Source organism: Tupaia chinensis, unplaced genomic scaffold, assembly GCF_000334495.1.
Source record: "Tupaia chinensis unplaced genomic scaffold, TupChi_1.0 Scaffold000280_1, whole genome shotgun sequence".
Classification (NCBI taxonomy): Eukaryota; Metazoa; Chordata; class Mammalia; order Scandentia; family Tupaiidae; genus Tupaia; species Tupaia belangeri.
In genome coordinates, this window is record NW_006159763.1 from 1,074,858 (window position 1) to 1,089,085 (window position 14,228).

General features: G+C 57.5%; 1 protein-coding gene across 1 annotated transcript in view; it reads right to left on the reverse strand.

The window, feature by feature from the left end:
- Window positions 1-14,228, reverse strand: part of LOC102478146 (5'-AMP-activated protein kinase subunit gamma-2) — a 189,588-nt gene that overhangs the window by 102,002 nt on the left and 73,358 nt on the right. Inside the window, exons 2-3 of the mRNA XM_006150254.2 lie at window positions 9,505-9,576; window positions 247-526 (exon numbers count right to left, since the gene is read on the reverse strand). Coding sequence (XP_006150316.1) covers window positions 247-526; window positions 9,505-9,576 — 352 coding nt within the window. The remainder of the gene's footprint in view (window positions 1-246; window positions 527-9,504; window positions 9,577-14,228) is intronic.

The window sequence follows — 14,228 nt, forward strand, 5'->3', positions numbered from 1 at the left end:
CCCCCTGCCAGTCACACCGTGAATATCGGCCTGTTGCCGTTAACCCCAGTGAGAGCCTTCAGTAAGGGCCGGGCACGGACAGATCCGCAAAGGGAGAAAGCCATGCTGCTCTGGAGAGGGCTGTTCTCGGCCACGCGCTAACATGGCGTTCAGCGCCACTTCACAAGGGCCACCCGGCAGGACAGTGCCACCGTGGCCAGCGGCGCGGCCTGGCACCCACCTGAAACAATAGCATCAATGTCTTACTTTTTCTGGAGCGGGAGAAGAACCTGATGCCCCCGGGCGAGGTAGACGGGTTGGAGCTGGGGGAAGACTCTTTGGACGAGGAGCGGAAGATCCCACTGAAGCTCATGCGGCGTGGCGAGCGTGGAGGGGACTCCTGGTAGGAGAATGGGAACACGGTCCTGGGGGAGCCAGGGCTGGTCTTGGGCCTCACTGGGGCCGACACGGGGCTGGAGGGCCGGGCCTGTGGGGCTCTGGAGAAGAGCCCTCTGGAGGGGCTTCCCGTGCTGGACGGGCTGTCCACCTGCGGAGAGACAGACAGATGAGGCCACTCCCAGCCTCTGGCACTCTGCCCTCTGCCATCACCGTCCCCTCACCAAGCTGCCGAGGATCGGCCTCTCTTCCACTGAGGTGGCCACCACGTGGCAAAGGACAGGCTGGTCAGCACGTGTCCCGAGGCCCGCTGACCACCCCACCTGGCTCTCCAGAAGGGGCTTCCAGGAGGTGGAGGGGAGGAAGGGAGAAGGCCCGAGGAGCTTGCAATGGCACGTCTTCCTCTTTCAGCCTATCTGCAGGCCCGCCTCTGGCCTCCTCAAGCCCCCATGTTGGCCCTTCTGGGGTCCGAGTCCCCGGGGAATCTGATCGTTTTTCCCCTTGGGGGAGGAAGCACAGGTGCCCCCCACCCCGATCCGGAGCTGAGCCTGGGTCTGAGGGGTCGGCATCGGGATGACAGGCAGGAAGGACGTGGGCAGGACCCGAGCCTTCACTGCTGGCTGGAAGACCCCCAGCGCCAGGACCGCAGCCAGGCCGCAGCTCCGGGCTGGGAACCGCGCGGCTCCTTTGCCCACGTTGCTGCTGCGCCGCTTCCAGCTCCGCCAGCCTGGAGGCCTGGCCTGGACCCAGGCCCGCCCTGACCGTGCCGCCCGGGCCTGCTCTCTGGTCTGGCTGAGTCTGGGTGTCCTCGGGGCAGGGCTGAGAGCGGTGCGGACTGGGCCAGGCCGAGCACTGTGATCACCGGCAGGGTCAGACTGCTGCCGGCTCGCCACCCCGCGAACCTGCGACACTGGGGCCGGAGGGACCTCAGGGACCACCCGGCTCAGCAGCAGGAAAGAAAGACAACCGGCCCGCAGGGCTCACTGGGCCACGCCATGGCTGGGGAGGGATGACCCAGCACCTGCGACTCGGAAACGCGGCGCTGAGTGCTGAGGAGGCGCCGCCCGCGGGACTCACGTAAATTCTCTCACCACTAGAGGGCGCCCCAAACCCTCCGCTTGTGAGTCCTGCTCCGTCGGTGACCATCAGCCACCAGGGTCCTCCCGCCCTGCAGATTCTCCATCCGCCCCAAAGAACCACTCTGCGCGGGGTGGTGCACAGAGGCTGGGCACGCACCCCCTCCTCGCGGGGGCTTCCGAGGCAGGACAGTGCTGTGAGCTTCCAGGCCCAGGTGTCCAAATCGAGGCTGAGGTTCTTTCTCCCTCTTTCCCACCTGTGTTTAGAACACTCAGATGAGCCACCAGCTAGCTGCCTCCTCACTCGGGTCCCCGGAGACTGGAGGGTAACTGTAAACCGAGGGGTTTCCACCCGGTGGGGCGGGCGAGTGAAGTGTGCCTGCACAGGACCAGCAGGACAGAGAACGGGGAGAACGAGGATGACGCCGGAGCACGCGATGCCACAGCAGGATCTGGACAGGGATGTAGGTTCGAATCCCGGCCCAGTTTCCAGCAGTGCAGACAAGTGACTTGAGCTCCTGAGCCTTCTGTCTGCTTATCTATAAAACGGGGGCACTGCGCCTACTTCCCCAGGGCTGTGGACAGGACAGGATGGAGTGTAAGTGAGGCTTTTGTCACACTCATAAACAGGGCACTAAGTCCTCACCAACCATGCGCCCCCTCGCATGGCCGTTAACTGGGTACTGATGCGCCCGGGTGTCTGGGGAAGGTGAGGCCAGGAGAGGGGCAGGGTTGGTCACACAAAGACACCATGTGCCGGGTGGCGCCTCCTTCCTCTGAGACCAAGAAGGCTTTTTATTTATTTTTAATGTTTGTTTAACTTTATTTATTCATTTTTATTTTTAATTTGACCAGAGATGAGAGAGAGAGATAGAAAGTGAGAAAGCAAGCCACCAGGTCTGGGACTCAAATCGTGGTTGGCCATGTGGGGGTGTCCAGCGCCTTAACCACCAAGTCACCTGCTGGTCCCAGGAAGGCTTTCTAAAACTTTTTTTTTGAAAATTATTTAATTTTTATTTATTATTATTATTTTATTTGCTACAGAGCACATGTGCTCACCAGAAAGAGAGGCAGGGGACGAGAGAGAAGGGAAAAGTTCTCACTTCACTGAGAACCTGCAAGCTACCAGGTCCAGGACTTGAACCACAGTCACTCATGCTGGAGTCCAGCACTTTAACCAACACATCTCTTAAGCAAGAGGATGACACAGTCAGATCTAGTAAGAGTCCTTGAGTCCACGGTCAGGAAGGAGACAGCTGGGACCATCACGTGAGGGTCAGAAAGTGGGCGGGTGCCTGACCTCAGGGCTGCAGCCTTGACTCCACCTCTCACACCTCCAGGGCAGCCCGAGGAGTGGGGCCCAGCAGAGGTCTAGAGAGAGCGCCTGTTCAGGACCCCCAGCCACGGGAAGGCTGGCCTGGCAGACCTCGCTGTCAGGCGCTCTGCACACAGAAATCTGCTCCAGAGCAGGGGTGCAGAGGACAAGGCCAGCTCTGTGGAGGGGTGGATGTACTGGGAAGTGCGGGTGTGGGAGCTGGGAAGAATGGCCGGCAGGAATGAAGCGCCATGAGCATGTGCCTGGGCAGAGGGGCAGAGGCGCCACCTAGGGCCTAGGCCAGAGAAGACCCTGAGAACCTGACGGGCTTTGCACAGGTGATGGACGAGTTTGTGCAGGTGATGGACGGGCTTTGCTCATGTGACGGACAGGTTTGCACAGGTGACGGATGGCTTTGCACAGGTGACAGACGGGTTTGCACAGGTGGACGGGCGGGCTTTGCACAGGTGACGGGACGGTTTTGCAGAGGTGACGGGCGGGCTTTGCACAGGTGGATGGACGGGCTTTGCACAGGTGATGGACGGCTTTGAACAGGTGACGGACGGGCTTTGCACAGTCAATGGACGGGTTTGCACAGGTGGATGGACGGGCTTTGCACAGGTGATGGACGGGCTTTGCACAGGTGATGGATGGTTTTGCAGAGGTGATGGATGGGCTTTGAACAGGTGGATAGACGGGCTTTGCACAGGTGATGGGACGGCTTTGCAGAGGTGACGGGCAGGCTTTGCACAGGTGACGGACGGGCTTTGCGCAGGTGACGGGCGGGCTTTGCGCAGGTGACGGGCAGGCTTTGCACAGGTGACAGACGGCTTTGCACAGGTGATGGACAGGCTTTGAACAGGTAGATGGACAGGATTTGAACAGGTGAATGGACGGGCTTTGCACAGGTGACAGGCGGGCTTTGCACAGGTGGATGGACGGCTTTGCACAGGTGACAGACAGGCTTTGCACAGGTGATGGACGGCTCTGCACAGGTGACAGACGGGCTCTGCACAGGTGACGGGCGGGCTTTGCGCAGGTGACAAACAGGCTGAGGAGGCATTCCAGGGCTCCCAAGGTGGGTGGAGCCGGGGATTCAGAGGTGGAGGGCATCCACGTGGGCACTGTGGACGGCTGGGGTCAGAGCAGCCACAGACCACTGGGAACTGGTCCTGAAGGCCCTCAATGCCAGTTTGAACCTTCTTTCATAGTAAGGGGTCCCGGGATTCCACGAGCTGGGATTCCACTCCATCTTCAGAACTCCAGGCCAGCGGAGTCTGGCACTCAGTCAGCAGGCCCGAGGGAGCCCCAGAGAGCAACCTCCCACCCTAGGCCCCGAAATGGTCAAAGCACGGTGGGGGCTGGGTCTACTCAGCCTCTTCCGCAGGGACCCGGGAGACTCCAGTGAGAAGCCTGGGGGGAGGTGGGTCTGCTTCCTGGCAGGGTGGGGCGCGGGTGGCTAATGGGCGCCAGCCGCCCCGCTGGGGAGGGGAGGTCTCGGCCATTAGGCAAGCCGCAACAAGACAGTGCTTGGGTGGGCGTGGCTGGTGGATGTCGGCACGGGCTAGACTCCCAAGGGTACCCCTGGCTCCACGGGAGCTAATGGAGAGCCCAGCAGAGCTTCGCGGACGGGCCACCTGTCACGTCACTGCGGAGAGGAGGCTGACGCCGAGGCGCTCGTGTCTGAGCTGCATCCCTTTCCGTCCCTCCACGTCGGGGAGGACGCTGCAGGCCTGCGGTGAGGACCTGACCCAGGCCTCGTTGCCTCCGGGAGCTGGAGGGTAACAGGCACAGAGGACGGCGTGGCAGAGGAAGGGAGCCAGAGAGGAGGGAGGCTCGGGATGGGGGCAGCGGGGCCCCCCCCCCCAAGCCGAGCTGTGCAGAGGCCTGTCCTGGAACCCAGTGAGCTGAGGGGTGCAGCTGCACCTGGGACCTGGAGGCTCCCATGTGGGGGACGGAGGAGCAGGTCCTTCAAGGAGGAGAGGAGCTGGCAGAGGGTCCCAGCACTGCGTGGTATCTGCCGCCCACCCAGGGACGTGCTCGCCACGACTCAGTAGACATGTGGGTGCACGTCTTCATGGTGTCTGAAGTGTGTCTGAGGGCCAGCCCCGTAGCACAGCAGTTAAAGCCCTGTGCATGGAAAGGCAGATCCACATGGCCAACTGTGGTTCAAACCCTGGCTCTGGCAGCTTGAAAAATGTGCCAGGTGTGTGTGCGCCCCAGATCTGAACGGGATGGAGAAACGGAGGAAGACTGCAGTGTGACCACGCGCCACCGGGGGACTCTCCCCGCTCCGCAAGGCGAGCAGTCCACTGGCATCAGGCCACTCAGGCACGTCTGCGGTGCCGACGCCACACCTGCTCCCCAGACCTGCCCGTGGAGCCCTGCCACGTGCTGGCCACTGTGCCCTGTCCACCTCGTCAGTGATTTCACTCAGCCCTCACAATATGGGCACACGTGGTAACCAGCCAGTCACCCGTGGGGAGTCACGTGCGGGGAGACTGAGCCTCGTCCCGGCTAAGTGGAAGGCAGGTGCCCATGGGGAGTCACGTGCGGGGAGACTGAGCCTCGTCCCGGCTAAGTGGAAGGCAGGTGCCCGTGGGGATGAACAGGAGACCCAGGTGGTAGTCTCGGGGCCGAAGTACAGAGCGGAGGAAGGCAGGTGCCCATGGGGAGTCACGTGCGGGGAGACTGAGCCTCGTCCCGGCTAAGTGGAAGGCAGGTGCCCGTGGGGAGTCACGTGCGGGGAGACTGAGCCTCGTCCCGGCTAAGTGGAAGGCAGGTGCCCGTGGGGAGTCACGTGCGGGGAGACTGAGCCTCGTCCCCGCTAAGTGGAAGGCAGGTGCCCATGGGGAGTCACGTGCGGGGAGACTGAGCCTCGTCCCGGCTAAGTGGAAGGCAGGTGCCCGTGGGGATGAACAGGAGACCCAGGTGGTAGTCTCGGGGCAGAGGCACAGAGAGAAGGAAGCCCGTGGTCGTGTCACTGGGGTGAGCATCCACAGATCCCCAAAGCCAGGACTTGCCCCACCCAAGTGTGACTATGGAGTTTCGAGTGGCCCAGATCACCAGCCAGCACTGCCCCCTGCAGAAGTCCCAGGAACCTGTTGCCAGAGCTGGGCCAAGTTGAGGGACTGGGAGTTTCCGCACTGACTCATGTCACACGGCAGAGCTGCCACCTCCAGGGGACCGGGCACCATTGGAGGGGACACTCAGACCTTCTCTATAGTGAAACATACCCTTGCGCACCAGGAACACCCACCAGGGAGCTCGGCCGCTGGGGCCGGGACACCTCCATCCCACCACAGTGGAAATCTAGGGGACAGGGAGGGTCACAGTGCCACTGCGATGGCAGCAGCGAGGACTTCCTGTCACTGCTGTGGGAGAGGGAGGGACCCCTAAGAAGGAGGGCTTTTGCTCACAGGCTGAGGTGGGGGGAGGAAGCATGGACATGGGGTCTGTCCCTCCTAGGACACCTCCCTGAGTGACCTGGCCACCTGCCAGGTTTGGGGTCTCTAGGGTCAGACTGGGCTGAGCTTCGGGCCACCTGTCCTCAGGCTGGCCTTGTGTGGAGCGTGAGTCTCTCCGCCATTCTGCAGTCTAGCTCCCTCATCTAAGAAATTAGCGTCCATGCTCTACAGACCCCAGGACCTTGGCACGAGCCTAGGAAGGAAGTCCCAGGAACGAAGGGGGTGAACATCTGGTCAGCCTGGGGCACAGACTTCGGATAGCTTAAACAAAAGGCAGAAATAGTGACTATGTCTGTAACTTCAGCATTTCTTCCTCACGCCCCCCAATCGCGTCGTAAGTAGAAGTGTCGGAGGTCTGCACGGGGCAGTGTCATTGTGTCACATGTCTGGCCTGCAGACAGGCTGTGTCACATGTCCAGCTCACACGTCTGGCCCGCGCACGGGCCGTGTTGTACGTCAGCGAGGTTCCTGGGCAGAGGAGCCGAAGACGAGGAAGAGACACGTCGTGGAGGTCAGGTGACCGTCGGGGGTGTGTCTTCTGCAGCACCTGTGGCTCCGCCACTCATCTGTAGGGGCTCCTGGCCCAGCCGGCCGCCTTCCCCCCAGCCGATGCCCCCTCCCCAGCCAGAGCAACGGGCTAGGGAAGGCCCAGCCTCAACCCACCTGACCCGACCACGCCATACACGGGTCTGAGTAATCGCAGGGGACGCGAGAACCCGCAAGGTCCTTTCTGGCCCAGGTCCCATTCCTGTGTGACTCTACTCTGGAGTCAGCAGGGCAGGCCAGGGTGGGTCCGAGTGAGCCCAGCTCTCAGCGCCTGCCCCATGGTGTCAGTTCCTGCTTGGGTTTCCATGTGGAGGAAGGGCTTTGCGGAAACAGTGAGGAGGACATAGACCCTGCAGGGCGCCCTCGTGGTCACCACCCGGGTGCTGACATGTGGCTCCTTCCTGCTCTGTCCCCGCCCCCGCCCCGTCCTCTGTAGTCTCAGCCAGCCTTTCCAGGGCACTGCGTCCACTGCTGACATGGAGGTCTCGGGGCAGGCAGGGCTGGCTCCCGACAGGGCGGGCCGTGCAGGCTGAACCCATCTGTGGGCTCAGTCGTGTGCGGTCCCCGGAATGGGTGTGCGCAGTCTGTATGGGAGCACCTGCTTTAACTGCTGGCCCCGGGCACCCAGCACCTTCTCCCAGGCACCGCAGCAGGACCGGGCAGCCCTCCCTGCAGCCCCCACCACGGGGCTGTGGGAGCTGGAAGCCCAGGTGGGGAGTGCAGGGGGTTTCCTGCCCCAGCCCCTGCCCACCTTCACTTCTCGACTGCAGGGGAGCGGGCTGGCCACCCAACCTCCCCTGCCCTGACCACCTCAACCCCTCACCTGCCACTGCTGGCCCCTCTCCACCCCACACCCTTCCTGACCCTCCATAGCCAGCAGCCCGGTGGGGACTGTGGTGTCTCAATGGAAGGAAATGAACCGGGGTGGGGGCAGGAGGGGACTCGGGTGCCCTGTGGGCAGGACGGACTCCCGTCTGAGGTGGAGCGCAGTCCACCACAGGCCTGCCTAGCTGCCTGCGCTATTCTGGCCAACCTCCCCATCACCCCTACCCACTTTGGGGAGCCCGGTGGGCCACAGGCACCAGAGGGGGAGAAGATGGAGCGAGGCCCAGGAGGCTCAGACACTGGACAGTCCAGCAACTGCCAGGGCACAGCCAGGTGAGGCGAGCTGTCCTGGGTAGCCCAGCTATGGGCAGGTGCGCAGGCCAACATAGAAGTGGGCGTGCAGGTGGGAGCACAGGTGAGAGTGTGTCTCGGGCTCTGCCTGTCTCAGTGTCTCCTCAGGGGAGCTGTGAGGAGCTCCCAGAAAGGAGCTTACCTTCCGAGAAGAATGCTTGTCCGAGCTCTCCAGGTCTCCGTCCAGGAGTGGCATGGCGAAGGAGCTCAGGTCCTGGGAGAGAGAGAGCAGTGGTCAGGCCCCGGGCCCGGGGTGCGGTGGCTCTGAGCGTGTGTCACCATCCCTCTAGGTCCTCCTAACAGCAGCCACTGCGGAGGGTCGTGGATGGCAGATGGGTAAAAGGAGGAGGGGAAGGCATGTTAGCCCCCCAGATCCTGTCCACTCTCCACACCCTCCCAAATGTGGAGCCCAAGCTCTAGCGTGACCACTACCCCATCACCTAGGGAGGAGGGAGGAGAACCTCTGGGACTGAGGGGACAGAAAGCGAAAGAGGCCAAAAGGGAAATGAGAAGAGCAGAGGGATGAAAGCCTATCTTGGGGTGCTTGGGGAGTGGCCAGGAGACAGGGTTCACCTGTGACTCAGAACATGGGACTCCACGGAATGGCCCGGGGTCTGTCCACCGTGGAGATGACGGGGTGTTGGGAGGGGGTGGCCGAGGCCGAACAATCAGCAATGCCTAATGACACGGTGGCCGAGGGTCCAAGCCAGGAGCTCGCCACGAGCTCGGCGTGTGTAAGGCAGAGCTTCCTTTCCGCCCTCAGCCCTGCTCCCCTGCCTCCTGCCTCGATGAACATCACCGTGCCAGACGGAAGCCCCACCCAGATGCCCGTGGGTCCAGGAGGACCTGCTTCCTTAGCCTGTCTTTCTTCCTTCCTTCCTCCCTTTCTCTTTCTCTCTTTCTCTTTCTTTCTTTTGGTAAGGCTTTTGCCATAGGGCATATGTGCTAGTCAGAGAGAGAAAGAGAGAGGAAAAGTGAGAAGTCACCCCCCACGGCGGATGGCCATGCTGCAATCCCTTCTCTTCTATTCTCCTCTCAGGGTTTTGGGCACACATACACATGGACCCTGCTTGATTTTCAAGAGGCCAGGTCTGAGAATTGAAATGAAGTTGGCCAAGTGGGTGTCCGGTGCCTTAACCACCATGCCACCTGCTGGCCCCTCCTTAACCTTTCTTATTTATTCACTTAGAAATGTTTAATTATGGCAAAATACACATAATATAAACGTTAGCATTTTTTTTTTTTGGAGAGGTTTTTGCTATTGGGTGCATGCGCTCCCCAGAAAGACAGAGAGACAGAGAGACAGAAAGCGGAAAATCACCCCCTAGGGGGATGGCCACGCTGCAATCCCTTCTCCTCCATTCTCCTCTCAGGATCTTGGGCACGCACGTACATGTGCCCGTCCGGGGTAGCCCAGCTATGGGCAGGTGCGCAGGCCAACATAGAAGTGGGCGTGCAGGTGGGAGCACAGGTGAGAGTGTGTCTCGGGCTCTGCCTGTCTCAGTGTCTCCTCAGGGGAGCTGTGAGGAGCTCCCAGAAAGGAGCTTACCTTCCGAGAAGAATGCTTGTCCGAGCTCTCCAGGTCTCCGTCCAGGAGTGGCATGGCGAAGGAGCTCAGGTCCTGGGAGAGAGAGAGCAGTGGTCAGGCCCCGGGCCCGGGGTGCGGTGGCTCTGAGCGTGTGTCACCATCCCTCTAGGTCCTCCTAACAGCAGCCACTGCGGAGGGTCGTGGATGGCAGATGGGTAAAAGGAGGAGGGGAAGGCATGTTAGCCCCCCAGATCCTGTCCACTCTCCACACCCTCCCAAATGTGGAGCCCAAGCTCTAGCGTGACCACTACCCCATCACCTAGGGAGGAGGGAGGAGAACCTCTGGGACTGAGGGGACAGAAAGCGAAAGAGGCCAAAAGGGAAATGAGAAGAGCAGAGGGATGAAAGCCTATCTTGGGGTGCTTGGGGAGTGGCCAGGAGACAGGGTTCACCTGTGACTCAGAACATGGGACTCCACGGAATGGCCCGGGGTCTGTCCACCGTGGAGATGACGGGGTGTTGGGAGGGGGTGGCCGAGGCCGAACAATCAGCAATGCCTAATGACACGGTGGCCGAGGGTCCAAGCCAGGAGCTCGCCACGAGCTCGGCGTGTCTAAGGCAGAGCTTCCTTTCCGCCCTCAGCCCTGTTCCCCTGCCTCCTGCCTCGATGAACATCACCGTGCCAGACGGAAGCCCCACCCAGATGCCCGTGGGTCCAGGAGGACCTGCTTCCTTAGCCTGTCTTTCTTCCTTCCTTCCTCCCTTTCTCTTTCTCTCTTTCTCTTTCTTTCTTTTGGTAAGGCTTTTGCCATAGGGCATATGTGCTAGTCAGAGAGAGAAAGAGAGAGGAAAAGTGAGAAGTCACCCCCCACGGCGGATGGCCATGCTGCAATCCCTTCTCTTCTATTCTCCTCTCAGGGTTTTGGGCACACATACACATGGACCCTGCTTGATTTTCAAGAGGCCAGGTCTGAGAATTGAACTGAAGTTGGCCAAGTGGGTGTCCGGTGCCTTAACCACCATGCCACCTGCTGGCCCCTCCTTAACCTTTCTTATTTATTCACTTAGAAATGTTTAATTATGGCAAAATACACATAATATAAACGTTAGCATTTTTTTTTTTTGGAGAGGTTTTTGCTATTGGGTGCATGCGCTCCCCAGAAAGACAGAGAGACAGAGAGACAGAAAGCGGAAAATCACCCCCTAGGGGGATGGCCACGCTGCAATCCCTTCTCCTCCATTCTCCTCTCAGGATCTTGGGCACGCACGTACATGTGCCCGGCGTGAGTTTAAGCCACCGGATCTGGGACGTGAACCGCGGTCGGCTACATGGGAGTCCAGCAACATAACCATTACACCAACTACTGGTCCCAACGTTAGCCTCTTAATCACTTCTCAGTGTACAGCTCAGCGGCATTAAGAACACTGACACCGTGCAGACATCAACACCACCCAGTTCCAGAACGTCGTCATCTCTCGAACGGAAATCTGTGCCCACCGAACACTAGCTCCCCACACCCTACCCCCCAGCTGCTGGCAACCCCCACCCACTTTCTGTCCCAGTGGATCTGGCTACCATAGGCCCCCCGAAAGTGGAATCACCCAGGGTTTGTCCTTCTGTGACTGGCTTATTTCACCGAGTACGTCTTTAAGGTTCTTCCACGTTATAGCATGTGTCAACATTCCCTTCCTTTTAAAAAAAAAAAAGAATTATTTATTTTTACTTATTCATTTATTTATTTTGACCAGAGAAAGACAGACACACAGAGAGAAGGAAAGTGAGAAAGCAAGCCACCAGGTCTGGGACTCGAACTGTGGTTGGCTATATGGGAGTATTCAGTGCCTTAACCACCATGCCACCTGCTGACCCAGAATTCTCTTCCTTTTAAAGGCTGAATAATATTCCAAACATGCCACGTTTTGTTTGTCCATTCATAAGTCCATGGAAACTTGCGTTGCTTCTACCTTTTGGCTGTTGTGAACAGTGCTGCTATGAACATGGCCATTATGGGACAGACTGTGTCCCCACCAAAAAAAAAAAAAAAATCATATTTCGAAGCCCTCACACCAGGATCTTGAAATGTGAATGTATTTGGAGATAGGATTTTAAAGAGTTAAAATGATCCAGTATGACTGGTCTTCTTCTAAGAAGGGGTTAGGATACCGACGCATACAGAGGGAAGGACCCATGAAGACACGGGGAGGAAGCAAGCCGAGGGGAGAGGCCTCAGAAGAAACCAATCCTGTCAACCTTGGTCTTGGACTTCCAGACTCCAGAAGCAGAACTGCGGGACATGAGGTGATTCTAGTTGTAAATTCCGAGGAGCCACCACACTGTTGTCGGCAGCAGTTGCACGAGTTCCTATGATACCGTAGTTTGGATGCACCTCTCCCTGACAGTTTGTAATGTTCAGCATCTTCTCATGTGCTTAGCAGCCATTTACATATCTTTTTGGAGAAATGTCTATTCAAATACTTGGCCCGTTTTTTAATCAGGTAATTTACTGCCGAGTTGTAGAAATTCTTCATATACGCTGGATATTAACCCTTCATCAGATGTATGATTTTTCTCTTTTTAAAAATTATTTATTTAGTTTTATTTATTTATTATTATTCAGTTTGACCAGAGAGAGACAGAGAGGGAGAATGAGAAATCAAGTCACCAGGTTTGGGACTTGAACCACACTCAGCCATGTGGGGGTCCAGGGCTTTAAACACCATGCCACCTGCCAGCCCCAGATGTATGATTTTCAAATAGTTTTTCCTATTCTGTAGGTTGCCTTTTCACTCCACAAACTGTGTCTTTTGATATGTCTTTAATCTGATGAAGTCCAGTTTATTTATATTTCCTTTTCTGCCCATCTTTTGGTGTTTTAGTCAATAAATTGCAGCCAATTCCGATGCCATAAAGTTTCTCCCTATGTCTTCTCCTAAGATTTCTATGTTTTACAGTACGGTTTATCTATTTTGTGTTAATTTTTATATATGGTATAAGGTAAGAGACCATCTTCATTACTTTGTATGTGGATATTCAATTTTCCCAGCACTATTTGTTGAAAAGATTGTCCTTTCCCCAGTGAATGATCTTAGCATCCTTTTTGAAAGTCATTTGATCGTATATATGACGGTTTATTTCTGGTCTCTCTATTTTGTTTTGTTGGTCTATATGTCTATTTTTTAATGCCAGTACCATATGGTTTTGTTTACTGTGGCTTTGTAATACATTTTAAGTCAGGAATTATGAGACTCACAACGTTTTTTTTTTTTTTTTTTGATTGTTTTGTCCATTTGGGGTTCCTAGAGGTCCTGTATAAGTTTTAGGATGAATTTTTAAATTTGCCAAAGATGTCACTGTGATTTTGATAGGCATTGCACTGAATGTGTAGATTGCTTGGGTCGTATTGACCTCATAAAAATATCATCTTCCAGTCCATGAACATAGGATGTATTGCTACTTATTTGTGTCTTCTTTCATTTTCTTCAGCAATATTTTATAGTTTCCTACAAAAGAAGGGCTTTTAACCCCTTCCCTCCTCCCTCCATCTCTCCCCCTGCCCAGGCCTACACCTTCTCTCACCTAGTTCTCTCAAGTCACCTAATTGTTCTCCAAATCTTTCAGTCTTCCTGTGTGAATTTATTCTCCCAGTCTCTCCTTAAAGAAAATTCCTGAAAAGGTGAGCCTCAGTCTGCAGCCTCTACCCTGACCCTCCAGAGACTGTCACGGCCTTGGCAATGGCTTGCAGACCTGGCAGATTCCAGACCCAACCTCTGTGGTGTCACCTCTTTCAGTGCTGCACATTGGAGCCACCTGGGGCTGAGCCCTGCTGTAGAGGTAGACTTGCTTGGTCTGTGGTGACAGCATCTCAGTGATCCAGGCACAGCGTAAGTGGAGAGCCACTGGCTTCCTGCAGGGATCCTCAGGGTCTGCTATGGTCGGGCTGTCAGCCAGGCTGCAGCTCCAATCCAGACCCCGGTATTTGCCAGCTCCCCGGCCTTCTCTCTGATGTACTCGGCACCTGTCGCGGCCTCTCGGCAACAGCCCAGGCAGACTGTGATATCCCCCCAGGGCTGTGTCTCCATTCCGCCCAGGGCACCATCTCCTCTCCTCAGATACTTCCGCTCAAGGCCACGCGCTGGCCACCACCCACCCTGCCCTGGACTGATCTGGCTTCAGTTCAGCAGTGCAGGCGAGCCCTGAGCCCACATCCCCAGCCCCTGCGGGAGCTGGCCCACGGCAAGGCGTGGTCGCCCACACTGGCTGCTGTCCTCCCAGCCCATGCCCTTCCTTCCTCTGACCTTGGCTCTTGCTGTTCCTGGTCCTGCCACCAAATCCTGGGCCACAGAGTGTGTTCCTAGGAGTCACGCCAAACCCAACGTTACTCTGGCTCACACCATCAGGCAGAACTACTTCATCGTGTCCCACAGCGCTCAGACAGCCCCTCACCACAGGACAGTGGCACTGAGGAGCGATTTCTCTCACTAGACCCAGAGTCCTCGAGGGCGGGGGACGGTCCTTCGTCTCGCCGTTATCTGCCTGTACGTGCCCGGCGTGCCGCGGGTTCGGACGTGTTCAAATGGGCACCCACTCTTCTGGCAGCAGGCTGTTCTGTGGGCCAGCAGAGGAGCAGGTCCCAGGTGGTCATGGGTCCCCGGGAAGCGAGGAGAAACCAGGGCGGGTCTCTTATCACTGTTTTTTTTTTTTTTTTGAGAGGTTTTTTGCTATAGGGCACGTGCGGCCGCCAGAC